Here is an 18,122-nt window from a genome sequence, read left to right as displayed (position 1 = left end):
GTCTCATGAGTACCTGCACACACACACACACACACACACACACACACACACACACATACTCACACATAGTCACACAGACACATACATACACTCACACACATAAGCACATACAGACACACACAGATGCATGCACACAGAGACACATAAACACACTCATGCACACATACTAACACACACACAAAACAAAAACTTTAAAGTGAAATTGGTCGGCAACTACCCATGGATAAGAACAACGACCGCGCAACCTCTGAACCTGGGTATAATCACGGGAGCCGTATGGGAAGGAAAGAATCAGCTCCCCAAAAGGCTCCTTTGACCTCCCCACTCATGTGTGCACCCTCTCTTTCTGACACATAATAATAATTAAACATTATACACAATAATAATAATTAAAACAATAAATAAAAAATTCAGAACACTAACCACAATTCGGCAACATTTTTAAAAAAATGTCCCACCTAACTATCCATTAGACATAAAATATGATAATTTATATGAAAATGTGATTAAAATAGTGATAATAATGAGAGACCTAAGTCTCATAAAAAGTATGTCAAATATAGATACATCTATTCCTAGGGCAGGGAAGAAAAGAAGTTGGAACAATTTTGCAGTTAGTCTCAATTTTTAAAATGTTTATAACTGGTAAACCAACTAAAAGCATTTTTACAGATAGATCTAAAGTCCAGAAAAAAATACTACTAGAAATGCAGATGTCCACAGAGTCTAGATGGCACTGGAAAAAAATGGGGATAATACTGAGAAAGCTAAATTAAAGATAAGTCTATCTGCTTATTCAAAAAGAATACTTCATGTATGTATGTTTGTTTGTTTGTTATAGGCATCAGATATGCAAATGAGAATAACAAGGTAACAAAAACCATTTCAATAATGCTTGTGAAGACTTTCAAAAACTTAGGAGGGGGGAGGGGCGGGAGAGATGGCTCACTGGTTAAGAGCACTCTCTGCTCTTCCAGAGGTCCTGAGTTCAATTCCCAGAAACCACATGGTGGCTCACAACCATCTGTAATGGGATCTGATGTCGTCTTCTGGTATGCAGGTGTATATGCAGATAGAGCACTCATATACAAAATAAAATCTTAAACAAACAAAACCTTAGGACATAATAGGTCAGGTGGTGAGGTTGGTGGGGTGTTTGCCCTGTAAGCACCAATCCCTGGGTTTAATTTGCAGCTCCTCATAAGCCAGGTGTAGTGGGTTAAATCCAGGACTCTAAAAACTGAGGTGGGAGGACCAGAACTTAAGGCTATCACCGGCTATCCAGGAATTCCTATTGTAATCTGAGCTACATGAGACCCCATATCCGAGAGAGAGAGAGAGAGAGAGAGAGAGAGAGAGAGAGAGAGAGAGAATATGCAGAGGGGATATCTAAGAGGGCCACTCCTTCTCAGAGGAGTAGGAGCGGAGGTAGAAGGATTATGGAAGAAGATGCCTGGAAGAGGAGTAGTGAATGGGATGTAAAGTAAATAAGTAAAAAAAAAAAAAAATTAATTAATTAAATTTTAAAAAGATTGGTGGCCTCTGAATGAAGCCTACGGCTTTATTCTTTCCTATTTCTCCTTCAGCTTGTTTTTCTGTACTTTAAACTTTTTCTCAACAAACACATTCGACATCTGCCTTTCAGAGCTATGAATCCCAGCGTTTCGGGATGAACAGGCTGACCCGGAGCCAGCCGCTTTACCTGTTGCAATAATAAACCGCGTTGTTGGGATCCAGTTCTATTGCCTGCGTGTAGCAGTCCACTGCCGCAGCATAATTTTCTTCTTTCATGTGGTTATTGCCTGCAATCAGATCGGGACAGGCACTGTAAGCAGAGTGTGAAAAAGTGTCAAGTCTGACCCATGCGGCTCAGCCACAAAAACTACAATAACACGAAGAAGGTGTTTTTCAATCACAAAATTGAACTGGGCTCAATTTTTATCTTTTACCACAGACTCTGCTCTTAGTTTCCTGGTGATTGGATCACTTGGACAAGATGGAGTCACGGGAATTAATATTTGCATCACATGAAATTCAGCTGTTGGGAGTAAAGGCAGGCACTGCAGGTAGGTCATAGAGACGTTCGATTCCTCACTCCCATTTAGAGCTGGCCGTATTCCTCCCCTCTCCTTAGTCACCACCTCGAGCTAGACCCGACCTTCCGCTCTTCCCTTCACCACACACACACACACACACACACCTCTGCGCAGCCATGCTAGGACGGCTGCTAGAAGTTAGCTGGCCAAACCAACTCTGCTAACCAACTCTTCGGCAGGATGTAGAAGCCTTTTAAGGGGGTTGTAGGAGATTAATTTCTAGAGAGAGAGGACTTCAGATGCCATACTAGCCTGATTTTTCAGGAAGACCAACTGCACATACAGCTGGCAGTAATTTAACGAGTAAGTGGGGGGTTCCTCGGCAACCGCATCGCAGGAAGGGGTGCAGTGACCAGTGTGCTGGTTAGAACCGCTAGATAGAACAGGAAACGCTACATCTGAGACCGGGATGTCTCAGAGCCTAGGCGATTCCTCGGTCTCCTGCCCACGATCATGTTTTGTTTGTTAGCTGCTTAATAGGAAAGTGAGAGACAAGCCTGCAGAGAGCAGGAGGCAGGAAGAGTAAAAGCAAGGCAGGTGGTTCTTAGAGTTGCCTTAGCCCCTTCCCATGAAGCCTGGGTTAAACACATTTCCACACAAAACTAATAGAACTATAATATGCTATTTCTTCCAGATTTTTACATTTTAAAACATCGGCCCAGCAAGACCAGTACTTAATCTCTCCTGTGGTAGAAATGCCAGCATATGGTAGAAAGAATTCCATGGAATTCTTCCTTTCTCTTTTCTTTATGCGTGTGGGTCTTTTGCCTGTCGGTGCACTGCATGTGCTCCTGGGCCTGAGGCCAGGAGAGGGCTTTGGATCTCCTGAAACGAAGCTCAACATTGTGCCTATGTCTAGATTTTTTTTTTTAAGTTTTTTTTGTGGTTGCTTAACATCTAAGGAAGTAAATAACTGGAAATCTTGTATTTTTCCCTGAGGGATGTGGGAGGATTTTATTACTTCCTAGGTACTGCATGGAAAAACTACACAGTATAAAAGGTTTTTAGTTCCAGGACCTTTGGAGTTTACCCAATTGCTCAACACCCATTGATCAGAATAATCTCAAGGGCAGTGGCTACTCCTGCTGTTCTTGCACAGGGAGGCTTTGAGGCCCCTGGATTCTGATCTGTACTGCCGTGCATGTGCTGTGGAGTAAATGGAGACTAAGATTAGCATTGAAGGATGTAGGAGGACCTAAACACGTCGGAGAAGATGTTTAATCCTGGACTCTGCATCTGGGGAACTCCATACTGGAAATCGGGGAAGGTGATCCATCTCACATAAACATGGTTTTCCTGATAAAGCTGGGGTGTTTGTCAGTATTTTAGATATGAGTTTCTCAAAACACAGTTCCCAGCACCTGCATTAGAATCATCGGGGGGGGGGGGGTTAGACAAAAGCAGAAACTCATTGGTTCAGAGGCTCAACAACCTCTTCTAAGAAACACCTTCCCTGCCCAGTTTTAAAAACTTATCTTCATTAATAAAATGGGCCCCGCTTCAGCAATACTCTCAGATGCAAGCTTAAAGTTGTCTTGGTTTTGGTTTTGGTTTTGGAAGGGGACAGGGATGGAAAATTGTTGCTAAAAGCAAAAAACCAAAACAACAACAACAACAACAACAACAACAACAACAAAATAACTTGGGCTGGAGAGATGGCTCAGTGGTTAAGAGCCCTGACTGCTCTTCCAGAGGTCCTGAGTTCAATTCCCAGCAACCCCATGGTGGCTTGCAACCGTCTGTAAAGGGATCTGACGCCCTCTTCTGGCGTGTCTGAAGACAGCAACATAGACAGCAGTGTACTCACATTTTTAAAAATAGAAATTCTAAAACAAAAACAACAACAATAAGAATAAAGCAACTGTAAGAGCTGTCAAAAAGAAAAGAAAAAAGGAAAAAAGAAAGAAAGGCAGGTGGTAAGGCTTCCAGGGTAAGCCAAAGCTACTGTAGGTGAGGGTTTGAGTAACTGCTAATGGGTAAAAATGGTTAATAACTGATTTGGCCATAAGATCTGTGAATGTTATAAACCAATGAACTGTATATAATAAAAGAGCAACTTTGTTGCTGTTGTTGTTGTTGTTGCTGCTGCTGCTGCTGCTGTGGGACCTTGTGCTTTGGGGCAGCATTTAACCATCATTGACATTAAAACTTCCTTGGGTCTTTCCTACAAACGACCTTAAATGTGTAGGTGTGTGTGTGTGTGTGTGTGTGTGTGTGTGTGTATTACAAATATATGCAAGCACTGTAATCTAAGTTAATGATTAGAAAGCTTCCAATGATAAGACAGTCAATATGCAGATTCAGGATACAAACAAAATCTGAGGCTATAACACAGCAATAAGGCATTGGTATAACACTTTATAGTAGTAGTACAAGCTATTCTCCTTCCTCTCTCACAGCCCCATCAGGGGACAACAGCTGGCAGTCCTTTCTGCCTCCTTCTGCTTTTGAGAAGCTTGTGAGACATCTGAAAGCCATGCTCCAGGAGGGGCCTAGCTACCAAGCGGCCTTGATTAACACCTCCAGCCTGGAAGGATCCAACACTTGACAACCTACCAGGGCCATTTGTTTTGGCACAAGCAACAAAATCTAGACAGAAGGGTCATCATTTAGACTTTGCCCATAGCATGTCTGACATATGGCATGTCTCAGTGAAATGAAGACCAAAAGCTTGTGTTAAAAGAGAAAGCAGGAGCAACCCAGTCTCCCCAGCTGTTGTATTCAAGGAGTCTCATGCTGCCCTTCCCTCTAGCCCACAGCCTCCCAACACTCATTATGTCAAAACAAAACCAAACAAAACACTCTGCAGGGATTACCATTTCCCAAGGCTGACTGCCATACACAGCAAGTAGCATAAGGGACAAAAATACCATTTCAATTTGCCTTGTACTGAGCACTACTACCAGAGCTAAGCCAGCTGCTGCCATGCAAGGCAGAGGAGACCATACAGGTCACTGAAGTGTCCACAGGATGCAAAGCCTGAGTGGGAGGAGAACTTCCGAAGAAGCTGCTCCAATTACAAAACGTACAATTTGCATCTGGATGGCTGAACTAGAACCTCTCGGTAAACACAATGAGTATTGGGCGTTGCTTTTATTTTACATGTAAATTATGAGGTAATGGCACTTTTAAGATTTCAAGGTACTCTGACAATATCATTTTTAGAGGAAACAAAATTGAAAACAGAGACTAACCTACTTTATAATGTAACCCTACAATAAGACTGAAGAACAAGGATGTAATAAAATGTAATAAAATGAACAAGACAGATGCCATATGCATGCATTAATAAACTTCAAAATCCTTTAAAACATTAATTATATGTGAAAGTTAAAATAACACTTAAAATTAATTACCTCTTTTTGGTTAAAAATAAAGGAGAATTGAGTCAAATAGCAAGCACAGTTCAAAGTAAACAGCCCATAAGGTATTTATTTATTCAGTGAGGCTGACTAGATACTAGCTAGTCTTGACGGTCTTGGTATTGACAGGGCACTCTGTCACCAGGCCTCTTACCCATCCCATTCACATCCGTTCCAGAAAGGCCATAGGGAATGAGGACAGTGCAGTCTTGACAATGCAAACAATCACACTGCCACCTTAGAGTTGTCCTCTCCAGAGTAACCCCCAGGGCGAGCGGGAGGGCGGTATTTACCTTCATCCTTCAGCTGATCCGCCTTTCCCACATCCTCAGGCACCGAGTTTGAAAGAGGCCTTACGTCATTCTGAAATGGAATCAGAACGTGCTGCCTTTTAGCTACACGAAAAGATATTCCAAATCTATAAATAGTAGTAAACTGCACACGTTTCAGTAACTCACCTGTAATTCTATTTCACTAAATGTAACACCTGAATAAATGCTAACAAGAAATGGGAAAAGGTTCTCTCGTGTACTTTGATTAGAAATATGATTGGTTGAACTTTTCTAGATAATAACAGGCACCTGAGAACCAACTCTTTCTTCCAGTGCTGGACATTCAACCTAGGACCTCAGAAATGCCGGCCAGTGCTCTGCTGGCTGCTGGGCCGGAGCACCAGAGTGAAGGTTTTGCCCTTTCACTTGACCTCAGGGTAGGGTCTTTCCCACTAGACCGCCTAGGCCACCTCTGAACCTACTTGATAGCCCAGGCAGGCATCAAACGTGTGACCCTCCTGCCTTGGAGCTGGAGTTACAGATTCAGCTTTATTTGCCCATAGCCAGAAACCCCATTCCAGGAATGAAATGTGTAATTGATATACAAAGAGCAATATCAGAACTAGAAACTTCTAGAGTAGTGTGTTTATTATCCTAAAACATGTATCTTAATACCATTTTTCAATGAAAAGAGAATCTATAATGTGATCACTTAAAGGCATACAAAAATGTGTGCGTGCACGCACGCGCACACACACACACACACACACTGATTCACACACTAAGGTGAATCTAAAAATCTACATGTATTCTAAAAGTTAATACTAGTTAATATTTGGAAATAAAACCTTTAGTCTCTTCCTTACATCTTTCTGTATTGTCCAGTATTTTAAACAATAGTCACATAAGAAAAAAATAGGTGAGATGAACTACAGCATGAACTTGTACACCAGCACCTTCTACCATCCTCAAACCTCCAGGCCTAAGTTTCAAACCAAAGGTGCCTCTAAAGTAAACTGAACATTCTGGTGTGCTCTGAGGGACAAGGGGAATATCTGTGTCTTTCTATTCAGTGAAGACCTTGGAAAAATCATATTGTTTTTAACTTCACTCTGAAGTTAAGTCAGCAATACTGAAGGAAAAAAAAAAAAAGAGTAACTTCTTGCTTTTGTGCCAACGTCCGGCACTTAAAATACAAGGTAATCCTTCATCTGAACTAAGGTTTTGAGGAAAGTGATAAATGGAATGTGGAAAAGTACTTTGCTAATTAGACAAATATCCACAAGCCTTTTCAATGGGGCACAAGACACAGAAACAGAGAGGATCACTCACGCTCCGTCCACTGCTTAACTGTGGTTCCAAGACATGGTCCCTGCTGCTCTACAGAACCTGCTCTCTATCTTCTGTCTATTTTCTGGCTTCCACCAAGCCCATACAGTTTATTAATATCAAAAAATGAATCTTTCGGGTCAGAAAAAAGGCATACTGAATATGTGATTATACTTTATGTTCTTTTCCAACCCCTTACCTTTTAAGATGAAGTCATCACTGTTTTACATGGAAGAATCATTCCTCATACTCCCTGACTGAGCCCGAGCAGCAAGAATGTGTTGGCAAGTGTTACATACTTTAAATAAAGGGACCGGGTCCACTTCACGTATGTATAAAACCAAAATACGGGGGCAGAAAGAAACAAGCAGAATTCTAAAAGTAGAGTCATCAACTCCACATTCAAGTGCGTTTGACAAGACAAACTAATCATAAGGATGTGAAGGCTGCCTCAGGCACACTTCAGACTTTCTCTGCTGCAGTGTTAACATGATGAGGAGATACACAGCCCGCAGACCCTCACAGGGAGAGGCTACCACAATTAACACCCTGAAGAAGTAACAGGGAATCACTCTCAACCACTTTACATTGTAAAACAGTATACAACAACTCTCTCACAATTAAGTACAATCGGAGAATTACAGCAACAGAGCTTTGGTGAAAGAGAGTGTAGAAGTCAACTGGAGGTTCCTGGGAGACAGGAATAATGGTCATCAGCTGTGATACCATCAGTTCTAAGTCACTGGAGACACTAGCTAAGGAGCAAGCAAATTCCAAGTGCTGCTGGACACAGAGCCCTTGGGACCCTGAGTGTAAAGATCTGCTTCGGCCATGGTCTTATTGGGTGACCAAAACAGAGAACCTCAGGAAGCTGCAAGGTCAGACACAATGAAAAAGACAAAAGAGTTCAATCTTAATCAAAGTACGAAGACAGAAGGAAGAGCAAAGGAGCTCCCTACATCTTGTCCTATGAGCTCATCTCTTCTAAGACTATAACTACCAAAGTCCATCTTCATTACAAGTACTCTACTCCAGAAACAGAGGGTAGGGACTGCGGCTAAACGTGCGGTCAGCAGCGCCCACCTGAAGCCAAGCTTACACGTCCTGTAACAGTATCACTCCAAAACTCTTCATTAAGCAAAGCTCAACCACAACACAGAACAACTGCACCCAAAGCGGACCCTAGGAACACAGCCCAGGGCTCCTGAAGAAGCAGTGTGTGCTGTTAACTGCTGAGCAATCTCTCCAGCACCATAGATCTTGGAAATTTAAAAATAAACTATAAAAGACTTCAAAGTAGGCAAGGTGAGTATGTAAGAACAGCTGCTAATATGGCCATCTAAAGCATATTAAGTGAGGTATATTTTAGTTCCTAAATAATATCCATAACACCTACTTCTTTTCCACTCAGGCTATTTGTAGACCTTGCCCTTCAACTAGTAAGAACCCAAGGTAGGGGCTGGTGAGATGGCTCAGCGGTTGAGAGCATTGACTGCTCTTCCAAAGGTCCAGAGTTCAAATCCCAGCAACCACATGGTGGCTCACAACCATCCATAACTAGATCTGATGCCCTCTTCTGGGGTGTCTGAAGACAGCTACAATGTACTTACATATAATAAATAAATAAATCTTAAACAAACAAACAAACAAAAAAAAACCAAGGTAAAATTGTGTCATACTTGCATCAAATACTAATGAGGAAAAAAATGCCTACAGACCTTACAGACGGAGTTTGTGAACATTTCTGTCAAAGGCTGAGAAACGGCCAGGTGTGTATCTTCTGGACTGATCTTAAAAACGGTCTCCAGACACTGGATTGCAACTAGAAATAAAGCAAGGGCAGCAAGCATGAGCAACTTTACAAAGGAGCCTTCTGGTTTTCCTTATAGAAATGTAATCTGTAGTAAATTAGTGTTTATGGTCAAAGAACATAAGGAAAACTAATTGGTCCAGCTGCATAAAGATTTCTGTTTATAGATGAACTACTGCAGACGGACAGTAATCTCTTATCTCTCACTAAAATGTAAATGTTAGCCAGAATATAATTTCTGAAGATATATACATAGTGCATTATATTCTTGTTGAAGGTTACCAGAAGAGAATAACATTAACCCCTTACATTCCAATAGTAATGTCTAATTAACCACCAATGCATTAAACAAACCAAATGTTATACATCTTTCATATGAGAAAAGCAAGATTTCAACTTGATGAAAATTAGTAATATTTGGCCTGAAGAAGGCATTAAATATTAATCCTGGCATAGTAACATGAAAATAGGTCTGTTCTAAAATATTCATTCACATATGCAAATTTACTGTGAGCCTACTATGTGTAAAGTTCTGTTCCAAGACGTTAGAGGGACAGCAATAAACATAACAGGAAAAACAAATCACTGTCCAGATTATAAAGCAAAATATCCAGCATGCTCAATGATGACAGCAGCCTCATCTATTTTTGGTGGAGGACAAAGTAACTGGTTGGTACAGCAAGGGTGCAAGGTACAGACTGATGCAAAGACACGAATGGAGATTATGTAAGAATCAAAGAAAGCAGATCACAAGGCAGCTTCAATGACATTTTTAAAGAGCGGGACTCTGTGCTACTGGGAAATGGATGGCTTTCAAGGATTTAGTGAAGGAAAATAACTGTCTGTGTTTAGAACTAAACAGCCGGTGGGAATGTTGAGAACAGCCTAGAGAGAGAAGCAGGAAACCAGGTGGGCTCCCAGAGCCCAGATAAGGACCAGCCCTACCACTGCCCTCCCAACAGGAGGAATAGAGGCATGTACATTCTGTGAAACTTTTAAAAGATACCTTGTATATTAATTGTAGTCTTGAGGAAAGTATCCCTGTCATAAAATAAATACTATTACCCTCAGCAGCCACAGGAAAAGTCTCCTTAGAACAGGCCTGAATAAAGCACCCAGTTTTCAGTGATAAGAAGTACAAGTATACGTTAGGGAGAAAACAATCTGTTCCCCTATACTTCTTTCTATTTCTGGCTGTGTTTTGATATTTTGGCCTCCTCAGTAGCTAGAACTATAAGAATGTGGCCTTCTCCTTTTCTTTTTCTCCCAAACTGATGAAGCTGCATTTAAAATATCGGACTGCAGATGAAGGCCCTCTCCTTGCTCTAGCACTTACAATAATACAAAAATAATTTTAAAAAAACCAATAATACAAAATGCATATGCATTTGTTTACTCTTGCACCTCCCTCCCCCAACCCTGGACCAGATTGTTGTTCTGTGTAGTTTATCGGGTCACTGTGTGTCAGATGGTCTGCATGCATGTGTCTCGTGTTAGGTCATCTCTTTGAGAACCGGGCCTATTAACTTGTCTTTCACTTTACCAGAGTCTGGCAAGCAGTGGATGGTCAACAAATGGGAACTGCTGGCTTCTCTGTCTGCAGTCAAACATCAAACAAGGAAATATAAAATGATCAGACCCAGGGTAGAGAGCATTTCTCCTGCCTCCCAAAACCTAAACAGCCAAACCCAAACATAAGTTCACAGACACAAGAAGAGATCAAGAGAACAAAAACAAGTCATTAACCAAAAAACAAACAAGCAAACAAACAAACAAAAAAACCCAGACCCCAGAACTTCCAAGCTAAAGAAACAGGATGGATTCACTTCACAAAAGTACTATGTGGAGGGGGTGATGTATTCTGCCAGCTAGACTTAGAAACCAAGATATAAATCTAAGTGAAAGGCCGAGATTATGGAGCCCAATCCATCACATTCACATAAGTAATAGCTATCACATGTAGGTCCCCTTTCTAGATACTTGCTATAGCAGTGAACAGGAACTTAACATCTTGGAGAAGGGATTGAGATGAGAACCATAATAAGAAACAGGGGCCAGGAGGCTAGGGAGGGCAGAAGCTGAGCAGGAATGTAGACTGCAGATTTAACTTAAGAGTTCAGGGCAGGCCTCCTGGAGAAAGAAACCTGGCAACGACTTGGAGGAGATGGAAGTGTTATCACTGCAGCAGGTAGGGATGAGGAGAGGCTATTCCAGGCCAAGGAAACAGCCAGTGCAGACGCCTTTAGGCACAAGGATCTGGTGCTTTTTCAATAAGGAAGCTAATTTGGCTGACACTAAATGAAAAACAGTAGGTGGACAATATGTCCAAATTGTATAGATTCTTTATACAATGACTAAGTAATATAAGGAGTCCTGGCAAGATTCTGCATAAGAAGAACAGAATCTGCCATAGACATAAGAGATGTTTGAATGTGGACAGTCCAAAGAGCCAGAGCAGGTGAAGAAAGACGAGTCAGGGGTTATCACAGTAGAACAAGCAACAAGCAGTTTCAGCCATGGGAGATACCAGTGGAAGTGGTAAACTTGGATAGACTCAAAATGTATTTTATGGGTTTGTTTGTTTGTTTTTGCAATGCTGGGGACTTGCACACTCCAGGGCACACCAGGCAAGCATTCTATGGCTGAACTATATTCCCCAACCTCTGACTCAAGATGCATTTTGAAAGTAAAGACTTTTAGACCTGGTGTGGTGGTGCACACCTTTATTTCCACCACTGACCATGCAGAAGCAGGCAGACGTCTATGATGTAAAACCAAGCTAGTCCATAGAGAGAGTTCCAGTATATAGTTACACAAGGAGACCTTGAGAAAGACAGACTGACTGTGGAAGGCACAGACAACAAGATTTATCAACAGTTAGATCTGGAGTGGGAGAAAAACAAGACCCTGGAATGATGCCCAAGTCTCGAAGACAGCGTAGTTGTGGGTGGAACAGATTTTAGGTGGGAAGACTGCAAGTTCAGTTTTGGCAATGTGAATTTTGAGAAGCATACTAGACATGCATGTAGAGCTGCGGGGAAGGCAGCTGAATATAGAAGAAAGGGCTCGACTGGGGGCACAGTGCTGAGAACTATCAGCATACAAATGTGGGGTCAGGCAAACAAGCTAAAAAAAATCTCAGCAAAGAAATGAGTGTAGATAATGGCAAAAACAGACAGACAAACAAACTATCCAAGCCATCGACTCTGAGCATGATAAGTCAAGAAAAGAGAGATCCAGCCATGGAGAGAAAGAATGAGAGATGGGATGAGAAAATAAGCAAGGGAGAAGTAAGTGGTCTAGAAGAGAAATACTTAAGAACAGGATGAAGGGCTGTCAGTGCTGTACACGCCTTTCATCCCAGCACTGGGGAGGCAGAGGCAGGTGAATCTCTGAGTTTGACAACAGCCTGGTCTACAGAGCGAGTTCCAGGGCAGTCAGGGCTACACAGAGAAACCCTGTCTTAAAAAAAAAAGAAAGTCAGATAAGGAATAAGAACTGTTTAACTAGACACAGAAATCACTAATACCTTTAATAAGAACAGAAAGGATGGAGATAAAGGATTAATTTTTTTTTTTAGTTAAGAAATAAGAGAATTGTAAAAATAAGTATAGACAACTCTTTCAAATAGCTTTGTTACAAAGGGATACAAAAAACCATAAGAGGGATTGAACAGAACCATGAGAATATCCATCTTAAAATATTCTTATGTATATGGGTGTATGTATATAGCTCTGTGCTGCAAATGTGCACCCATTGCCCCCAGAGATCAGAAGAGAGCACTGGATCCCCTGCAGCTAGAGTTGAACAATTGTAAGCCACCATGTGGATGCTGGGAATTGAACTCAGGTCCTCTGGAAGAACAGCCAGTCAGCGTGCTAAACCACTGAGCCAACCCCTCCACCAATTATTTTTCACTTATGTATGTTTGTGTGTAAAAATATCCATTGTGAATGCAGTGCCCTCAGAGAACAGAAGAGGGCATCAGATCTCCCTGAAGCTAGGGCTATTGGTGAGAGTGAACCATTTTCAACAGAACCTGGGTCCTCTAGAAGAACAGTAAGTGCTCTTAACCACTGAGCCATGTCTCCAGCCCTGTTCACGTTTCTTTGGCTTTTTTTTTTTTTTTTTTTTTTTTTAATGAAAGAGGACTGGATGATTCAGCGGACTGAAAATTTGATGACGTAGGACAAATAGGGAGAAGAAACTACAGTGAAGTCATGGATGGTTGAGAGGGGATGGGACAAAATGTGCCAGTAGAGAGATTTCTCTGAGAAGGGAATATAGCTAGTCCACCTATGGCAACAGGCAGGCAGCTAGGCAAAGCATGTGGGTACTGACAGCGAGGGATGTACATAGTGTAGAAGCTGGTAGATGTCGTTTTACTATTATTTATTTCTTTTTTTATGGTGAAGGAAGCATAAGGGCTGAAAAGGAAGCCTGGGGATTCAGAAGATGAAAGAACATATTAAAATGACCATGTAGGACAGTAAGGGATGAATGAATAAATGAATGAGTAACAAATACCCTGATCACCTAGCAGCATTAAAGGTCTGCGTAAGGTACACAGTCATGAATCGACATAGTCAGCCATCGAAGTTGTACATCTTGCTCCATTCATTTATAGCCAGATGGATATAGACACTGAGTAGGTAGAGAGTTAAAATTAAATAAGGTCCAGTTATTTCAAGATGGGAGAAATAATACAAGAAAATATCATAACTATGCACCACAGAATTTAAGACAAGTAAGGTAGAAGTAGGGGAAAGTATGGGATCAGTGGATTGGAGAGGTTGGTCAAAGAATTGTTGGGGTACGGATCGTGGAGGAAGTGTGCTAGAAACACAGGCAGTAGGGGCCAGGAGTAAAGTGCGGAGGACAGAGACGGCGGGTGGAATACAATCTGGGGTGATACAGTCTAGGAAAAGGTTTCTAAGTCTCATCACCATGACACTTTAGATCAGATAACTCCATGTTATCAAGAGCTGTCTGGTGCACTGTCAAGTGTTTAGCATCATCTATGGCTTCTACCCAGGAGAGGCCATAATACCAGGCCTCTCCAAAGGTGGTGACATGCAAACATGTCTCCAGACTTTACAGAGCTTCCCTGAATTCAGAAAACACTGATCTATTGAATAACCAAGTGGTTGAGACCAGAGGAACAGAAAAACCCAAGAGGCCAGCGGAAAAGAAAGACAAGAATGTTCCGGGAGTTTGTCAGGATTGGAAGGAGTTAGGACTGAAGTAATGCTTTCGAGAGTGACTGATGGGATGCTGAAACCACAACAAACAGAGGAGACGTCAGAGAGGACAACAATCAGGAATCTGGGGATAAACAGCAAAGCTGGTAGACCGCAGCTCCACACAGTGGAAAAGCTGCTGCTCCAACAACCGATCCTACCCTAAGGCTTTTTTAAATGTCTAGAAGGTGGGCAGACACCTCCACATGATTTCATGTTCAATTAAATTAGACTCACAGAGTCAAAAATAGGGGTCAGTCACAAACAATTGGCACCATTTCTGACTCCATATATAACAAACAGCTGAAGGCACATATTTTTGGCTGAACGCCACTCTAAAAATAGGACATAACGTCTTGGTTTTTAAAATACTCTCGATTTTCTTTCTTCTTCATAAAAAACATCATACTGGCTTAGATTAGAAGAGAAATTTTTTTTTTTTTTTAAATGTGATTGCCTTCCTCTGTTGCTACAGAGCAATTGCAATCAAGACTTTCCTTCACTAGCCAAACTACCTTTATCTGATGGTCTGATGGTCAGGGAGGACAAAAGACCTTAATATTAAATAGGCTCATTTGCAATGTCCTCCCACTGTGCCTCACCTGCTCCTCTCATTGCCGCCTGCAAAGACATCAATCTCACCAGAGGAACAAATGTCCAACTTTGATGTACATCTAACTTAAAGCATGTCGACAAAGGAAGTATACAGAATTAATAGATGAGCCCCTCTATAGGAGAGGCAGCTCAGAGAAGGGAAATTCCAACCTGCCTGCTATTTATTAAGCTCTCCCCAGTGTGCTCCCATTGTGATAATGAAGTCTGCAGACCACAAGGAAGCCAGGCTCACTGAACTTCCACCAGCCTATCTGTCTACACTGTTTTGCCTTCTTATGGCTATGCGGAGTTAAAATTTTATAGTGCATAAACATGAAGTGATGGCGTCAAGGAAATGCAATGGTACTCCTCTAGTCCTGCTTAGCTTCACAGATTACTGAATCCAAGATTTAAAGCTCACATAAAACAAGGGCGACATCCTCTTATGTACCATCTAAAAGTATCATTTGCTAGAGTTCAGTAACAGTAATAATTACTTAGTTGTTTTTTTTTAACATGGTGCTATTGCAATGACTAAGGTATTTTCATATGTTCAGAATGAGATTCTTTGCTATTAGAAAAAAAGGGAAAAATCTTTGAAGTATAAATTTGAATTTAAACGTCAGCTTTGTTACATAGTAGCCATTCTGTTGCTTAAATAATCCAATTTCCTAGTCTGTTCATGGGGAATAATGTTCCCATGATGAAAAACTTCCCTAAAATATGAATGACATACTTCTGACAGTAATTTTTCAGTAAACAAATAGTTCTATTTCTTATTAGTTAAAACAAGCCTCAGAAAACAGAAATAACTATTTAGTTAAGCCTCTCAACAAAATATCCTGATTTTGTTTATTAAAAATCATAAGCTTTGGATTGTAGCTATTTTAGTGTTTCTTTACAATTATGACACAAAGAATAGGTGCCTACCTTCCAAACTTTCTTGTTCATCAGAAGTATATGCGTCCATCTGACTTTGTTCCCGCAAGAAACGAATAACTGCATAAACAAGGGGCTTCACAGATGACATTTTAGACGCTTAAATATCTCCTTGATTAAAAAAGAAGAGGAAACTATCAAGGGCCATCCACTAAGTTAAAAGGAATAAAAGCAAAACTATTCATCATCTTAATTACTTTTCTCTCTTTAAAGGGTCCAGAAAGCACAAGTGGTTACAGTAATGTATTCCACATGTTCATTCAAACCCAGCACTATTAAACTATGTTAAAGTTTGCATCAGTAAAAAAAAAAAAAAAAGGCAGGTTTTCAAAAACATGTGTAGCAAAGCCTAGAGCTCTCCAAGACTTAACAGCGTATGTGATACAGATACAAGAAAGTATTAGGAGTGCAGACATATGGAGAATCACCCTTGAAAGGCCTCGCTTCTAAGTTGAGGGAGATTTCGTACTGCTGACTCAGAATGTGAGCCACAGTGAGAGCATCTTCCTTTATTCCAAGAGGTGCTTTTTTTTTTTTTTAATGTATTAATCATTTATACTCCACTACTTTTGTAGGTTGAGAGTTACTTGCTGACGACAAGCCTCTGTGGAAAGGTTATTCAACCACTGAGTGTTATTGTTAAAAACCCGGCGTTTCTATTTAATCAGCACGCTGGTCAGAAATCACCGTCTAACCCGACAGATAGTACAAACCTATCTGCCCCTGCCTGCAGTAGCTGTGCTCTCGTGGACAAGCTGGAAGCTCCTGGCCCCGTTCATTCACATGGAATACTATGCATCCAAACAGTGGCGCAGGGCCAGGTGGCATTAATGGCTTATTTCCACTAAATCGTATCAGCAATCTGCTCCCCGAGATCCCTAATTCACAGCCAGGGTGTGGTACCCGCCGCTAGGATGTTTATTAGCTTTGTACTTCTTTTAAAGGCGAATCTACTCCCTAGGCCAGAGAGGTTATTTCACGCACTGACTAAGGACCGGGGCAGAAGAGGGAAACAGAATGGGGGTGGGGGGAGCTGTCCAACCTCCTCCAAGCTTCCCCTCCTACATCTCCAATCACATCCACCTCCCACCCCCATGGTTCCCTCCCCGTTGTACCCCGGCTTTGCCTCAACCCAGACGGTGTTTGCAGGGGGTGCGCGGTGCAGGCCTCCATCTGGGGCTGCGGGAGACGCACCCTTTCCAGAGAGAAGCCCCTTACCAGCCAAGAGGACACGAGATGACGGCTGCGGGGCCCGGGGGCGTCGGGAAGCGGGTCCGCCTGCCCCCGCGGTCCTCGGGGCTTGAGCGGTGCTCAGGATCGCAGAGGGGGCCGCGTCTCCCAAACTTCCCCGGCTCCAACGCTGCCGCCGCCCCCTCAGCCCACCCGGCTGCTCGCACAGCTCTCGGACGACGGTGCTCGCTGGATCCGCCCCAGGGGCGGAGCAGGGCACAGAGGGGTGGGGTGGAGGCGAGGCAGAGAGAGGGGGCGGGGCGAGGACCTCGGGGCGGGGCCGGTCCGAGGACGGACCGGATGCGGGGCGGGGCGAGGGGCGGGGCCACGGCGTAGGCGTGGGCCTGCAGCACGTGGGAGGGCGCTGGCTAGCGGCCTCAGTCTCGAGATCTGGTCTCCTCCGAGCGGCCCACTCTCGGCTTCCGGGCCCGCAGACTCCACCGCCCGCCTCCTGCATCTTCCAAGCCGGAGGACCACGCGCCAGCTGCTGCCGGCCTCCCGACCTGCCCATGATCACCCTGTGCCTTTCGGCTCTGCGAGGCCTCCACAGGTACTCTAGTGGGCGGGTTAACCTTGACCGTGGGCAGGGTGGGGTCGTCTGTCGACGACTGCCGTGGGGCCTGGTGCAGCCCTACTACACCCACCCGGGATGCCTCTGGGACGGTTCTTGCCCTCTGCCTGCTTGATGGACTCCGTAGGGACACCTGGTGCAGCAACCTGGGGCCACCTTTCCCTTCCCGCTTCCCTCAGGAGGCCGTCCTTTCCCCTTTGTTTGGGATTTGCTTCAGCCGCAGTCTGTGAGAATTGGTGGGTTCACAGACCCAACCCAAAATAAATACGGAAGGATAGACCGACGCGCCCTTCTGAACTGCGGACCTGATGTAGAAAGTGCCGCAGCTGTGGACTCCAGAAAGCAAGCATTTTCGTATGCACCTCATGCACTTGTTAGCGGTCCAGGCATTTAATATACACCCGAGACCGCTTTGGGTTTCATACTTATTTCCGTCCTTGCTTTCTAACTTCATTTTTATCTCCCTCCTTCCTTAAAACATTCGGTTTCTTAACCTGGCAAATTGACTTGGTCCAGAATTGTTGCTTGGACACGGTTTGGGGCTGCCGCTTTGAATTGCTTCCTAGCGCTCTAACCACACCCCTGTGCAACAGACCAGTAGCAAAATGGTGAGAGAATTAAATTCTTTGCACGGATATGCGGGGTTTTCGGGAACAAAGCCGCCATCACCTACCATTGC

At 43.0% G+C, this 18,122-nt stretch overlaps 2 protein-coding genes across 3 annotated transcripts in view; one reads left to right on the top strand and one right to left on the bottom strand.

Moving 5' to 3' along the window:
- Sgtb (small glutamine rich tetratricopeptide repeat containing beta) overlaps positions 1 to 17,086 on the bottom strand; it is a 33,411-nt gene extending 16,325 nt beyond the window's left edge. The window contains exons 1-5 of the mRNA XM_021208514.2: positions 16,861 to 17,086; positions 15,634 to 15,753; positions 8,778 to 8,881; positions 5,752 to 5,821; positions 1,703 to 1,802 (exon numbers count right to left, since the gene is read on the bottom strand). Of these exons, the coding sequence (XP_021064173.1) occupies positions 1,703 to 1,802; positions 5,752 to 5,821; positions 8,778 to 8,881; positions 15,634 to 15,733 (374 nt within the window). The 5' untranslated portion in view covers positions 15,734 to 15,753; positions 16,861 to 17,086. The remainder of the gene's footprint in view (positions 1 to 1,702; positions 1,803 to 5,751; positions 5,822 to 8,777; positions 8,882 to 15,633; positions 15,754 to 16,860) is intronic.
- Positions 17,087 to 17,229: 143 nt separating this feature from the next.
- Positions 17,230 to 18,122, top strand: part of Nln (neurolysin) — an 87,638-nt gene continuing 86,745 nt past the window's right edge. The window contains exon 1 of one of the 2 annotated variants that reach the window (XM_021208260.1): positions 17,230 to 17,422. In XM_021208260.1, the coding sequence (XP_021063919.1) occupies positions 17,382 to 17,422 (41 nt within the window). In that variant the 5' untranslated portion in view covers positions 17,230 to 17,381. The remainder of the gene's footprint in view (positions 17,423 to 18,122) is intronic. The other variant, XM_029544064.1, reaches the window with a different exon arrangement.

The sequence above is a fragment of the Mus pahari genome, chromosome 11 (genome assembly GCF_900095145.1).
Source record: "Mus pahari chromosome 11, PAHARI_EIJ_v1.1, whole genome shotgun sequence".
In the NCBI taxonomy this organism is placed as follows: domain Eukaryota; kingdom Metazoa; phylum Chordata; class Mammalia; order Rodentia; family Muridae; genus Mus; species Mus pahari.
This window is presented reverse-complemented; position numbering and strand designations above follow the sequence as displayed.